Below are 3826 nucleotides of genomic sequence, written 5' to 3' on the forward strand. Positions count from 1 at the left end.
GTCATAAGTAACGGGCAACATTACAATGGAGTTATATATGACCGAGTAGTGATAACTGTACATACGAGTTATACTAATTTTGTATTTTTACATATAAAAAAATAGAATCTTTCTTTATAGATTGGAAAAAGAGATCTTGACTCGTTATAGACTTCACTTCTTTGTGTCTAGTAGTACAAGAATAATATAACTGTTACTACACTTAATTAGCATTTTTTATTAATCAATTAACAAACAATTATGATTTATCTTGAGTACAAAGTGAGAATTGAGTAAAATTCAGAAAGATATGACTACATTTATATTTGACAATAATGAAATATGATAATTTTAATTAGGTAACTATAATTTGAGAAGTGATTGCTTTTATTGCCAAGGGTTTTACTAATCACTGTCCTAAGATCAATAGATAAAGAGGGGGGAGAGAGAGAGGTGTGGGTGAAGAGAGAGAATGAGCGGCAAACATCGAACCCCACTCATCTTTTCTTTCTCTCTCTTTTCTTCTTATTCATTGCCTTTTGAGCGATGGTTAGCAAAACCTACAAATATGAAGTTGGCAGTTTGAAGTTCCAAGGTTTGCAATATGTTATATTCTATAGTTAGTTTAAAACTAAGTTACCAAGTTTTTTTAGAAGAACAATTAAAAACAAAAGAGCAACTAACATGGTATAGGGATCATACATGAATCAGTGAATGATAATAGTCCTAATGAATGCCTCAACCAATTTAATATCAAGTACTCACAAGAAAGACTATTTCGTTAAAACCACATAATGAGAAAAGGCAGTAAATGAAATATCATACAACACCTTGACGTTGTTCATAGTCACTGAATTATAATGGTAAGACAACATCCAGAAAAAACAAGAAACAAAGGTACACAAAAAAGGACAAAAGAGAATAATCGATCATAAGTTGACATTCCAGTCAAAAACACACCAAACTTACAGCACCAAGGATATAGTCATATATGTAAACACTTCAATTCTATCAAAAAAAAACTACAGAATAGAAACAACATAACCAATCCAAGCAAGGCTTTAACTTCACTAAATCCAATCACAAAAAAGCTTTAAAAGGAGATATTTATCATAAACTGCCCATCCAGTGAAACACAAAAATTTCATCACCAAGAATACAGTCAGATGTTAAACACTTCAATTCTATCAAAACTCTCAATTTTATAAGCTTTTTAGCCTTCATTGTTAGGGGAAGGTGGCAAATCTTCAGGTGGAGGATCATCAGTAGGATGATTCTCGGGTAAAGATGCAGGAGGCTCTTGCTCGCCGTTTTCATTGGAATCAGGATGAAAATTAATAGGGAACTTGGTAACACGAGGTTTATCAGCGAGGATATTTCTTTGAACTCTATCGATTAATACTTTTGATGGTGGTTCTAATCTGAGTTGTTCATCATCATAGTCATTGTTAACATAGTACCCTACTCTGATGAACTCTTGGCCCAAATAAGAGCAGGTAAGTAGAAGAACTGTAACACCTATGATGTCTTCATCTCGGATCTTCGAAGGATCTGGAGGATCTGCCTGAAAAGAAAAGGGAAAGATGGCATAAATAATATTGCTGATATAAGTAAATGAGGTATTTCAAAATATTAATATAAATTATCAGAATTACCTCAAAGACGAAACGGTAATTGCCAACGTTTACAGGGCCGACAAGAACGCTTTCAAGAAGTTGGTCATATGTCTCATCCTCAGCAGATCCAACATAGATGAGTTTCCATTCCAAGTCTGCGAGATGATTGACAGAGAAGCTTTGGATATAGTACGGAAAAGAATCCTAGTGCAGGGCACAGTAATTTCAAATAGAAAAAGAAGTAGAGGGAAAAAAGAAGCAACCACGAACTTGTTCTCGTTCAACCAAGTAATATAGATGGTCCAGTATAAGCATTGCAACTCTCAGGAAACTTAAACTACATATCTCATGTTTAGCAAAGATCGAGATTAATGGCTTTGTGCTAACACTTGCTTTCTCATTTCTCTTTTTCGTAGTTCAAACATATAATTGGAGTCTCCTACATGTGAATAACAACTGATTGCTTTAAGTTATTTTACTCTTTTAGTTTTTCTATATGTGAATAACAACTCAATACATATATTTAGATACACATAAATATAGCTGTATCCTCGTGTCTAGCTACTGAAGGGTTTCCCTGTGCGACAATGTCCTTGTCAAAATTTCATAATTGTGTTCATGTCTACAAATCAGTAAAGTTGACAGATTTGCTCTTGCCTAAATTACCATATGGACACTTTTGACAGTGTTGATTGCAAACAGAAATTAGTGAGAAAAGATTACATAGATGCTAGTTCACAGTAGGATCTTTTGACCCGTGAAAAGGGCATCAGGACATCAAATTTGACCAGCATCTTTCTCTCATTTGCATCTTTCATGGAAAAAAAAGAGGTCAGAAGGAAATGGCTCATAAAATTGATGAGACTATGATAACAAACCAACCGAACAAATCTATATCATGAACTGGACTAGGCCAACATATCAAGCTTTTTTCCCCATTAATGGCCTGTTTGGGTAGAGTGGAAATTACAAATGCCAGGCAGCCTGTATGCTTAGGCTGATATATTTGAAGGTCACCGAGTAAAAATCATGATCTACATCCAATTTAGTTGGACGATTATAGAAAATTTCGAGTAAATAGAAGTCTTGGTGAAATTTTGGCAAGCTACTCAAATGCTACCATAAAATGATAAATAATTGATGACTTAAAGGAATAAAGCACCGATACAAGTCCCACCTGTAACTTTTAACCATATCAATTTTTATACTTTTATTTTTACTTCCATTTTTATTTTATTTTTTTGACAAGAACTCTTACATTCACAGATCACTGCGTCTTTCATTTCTTGGTGAAAAAAATTTCAATTTGGGATGGAAAATCCTACTATATGCTAGTGAAAAGGACATGACTAGAAAAATACCAAATAAGTCATGCCTGATCTCAGAGTCTGGAGGCTAATTCTAGTATTCCACCATCAAAACCTCGTCCAAGAAGTCTACAACACTACTTTCTACTAATAGAAAGTTACAAAAAAAAAAACATTTCCTCTCAACTCATACTCCATAAGCAAACCTCACAAGGTCAAAATAATTCCTCCAAGTAATAAACTAATATTGTGCTTGTATGTTCGCCCATAAGCTATCTACAAAATGATTCCGAAAAAACCAGGTATGACACTTCCTTTCCAAGCAAAAGCTGTTAATAAGATGCAAAACAAATAAAACCACCATCAAGTACACTCATTGTTTTGAAAACCTCCAATAAAAGTGACACTTCTTCTTTTATGAGTTACATATAAAGAATATGATAAGCCCGTAATACTAAGATTTGAAAGCAAGGTCATTATGTGGAGAAATTGACGAAGTCTGTACAATAAACAAACCTCCTTCCTCCATTGTCACACGAGCAGACACACAAAAGCAAAACACAACCACCATCAACCAGTGCACCAAAAGAAGAGCTTGAATTAGCTTGTCCCCCTTACTGTCCTAAGCTTTGCCACTCAAAATTTTATAGTAACGCATCAAGAAATCAATTAAACTACTCCTTACTCTTCTTTTCTTTGCTCCATACTACAAATTAATGCTAACCTGTCAACACCCTGATTTACACTCCAGGTAGGCGAAAACCGCACAAGGAACAAAAGTAGCAATATACAATCCACCTTGAATTTGCACATAGGACTTAATTGTAATCTGTTGAAATATGGATATGATATACCATAGCATAGTAAATTAGCGTAATGTTTAGGGTACACATTTTCATTTGAAAATTAGTCACTTCGCTATAT

General features: G+C 34.1%; 1 protein-coding gene across 1 annotated transcript in view; it reads right to left on the reverse strand.

Annotated features, from left to right (window-relative positions):
• LOC109829099 (probable histone chaperone ASF1A) overlaps positions 1021-3826 on the reverse strand; it is a 3924-nt gene continuing 1118 nt past the window's right edge. The window contains exons 2-3 of the mRNA XM_020396193.1: positions 1635-1750; positions 1021-1543 (exon numbers count right to left, since the gene is read on the reverse strand). Coding sequence (XP_020251782.1) covers positions 1193-1543; positions 1635-1750 — 467 coding nt within the window. The 3' untranslated portion in view covers positions 1021-1192. The remainder of the gene's footprint in view (positions 1544-1634; positions 1751-3826) is intronic.

This window comes from Asparagus officinalis, chromosome 1 (genome assembly GCF_001876935.1).
Source record: "Asparagus officinalis chromosome 1, Aspof.V1, whole genome shotgun sequence".
Classification (NCBI taxonomy): Eukaryota; Viridiplantae; Streptophyta; class Magnoliopsida; order Asparagales; family Asparagaceae; genus Asparagus; species Asparagus officinalis.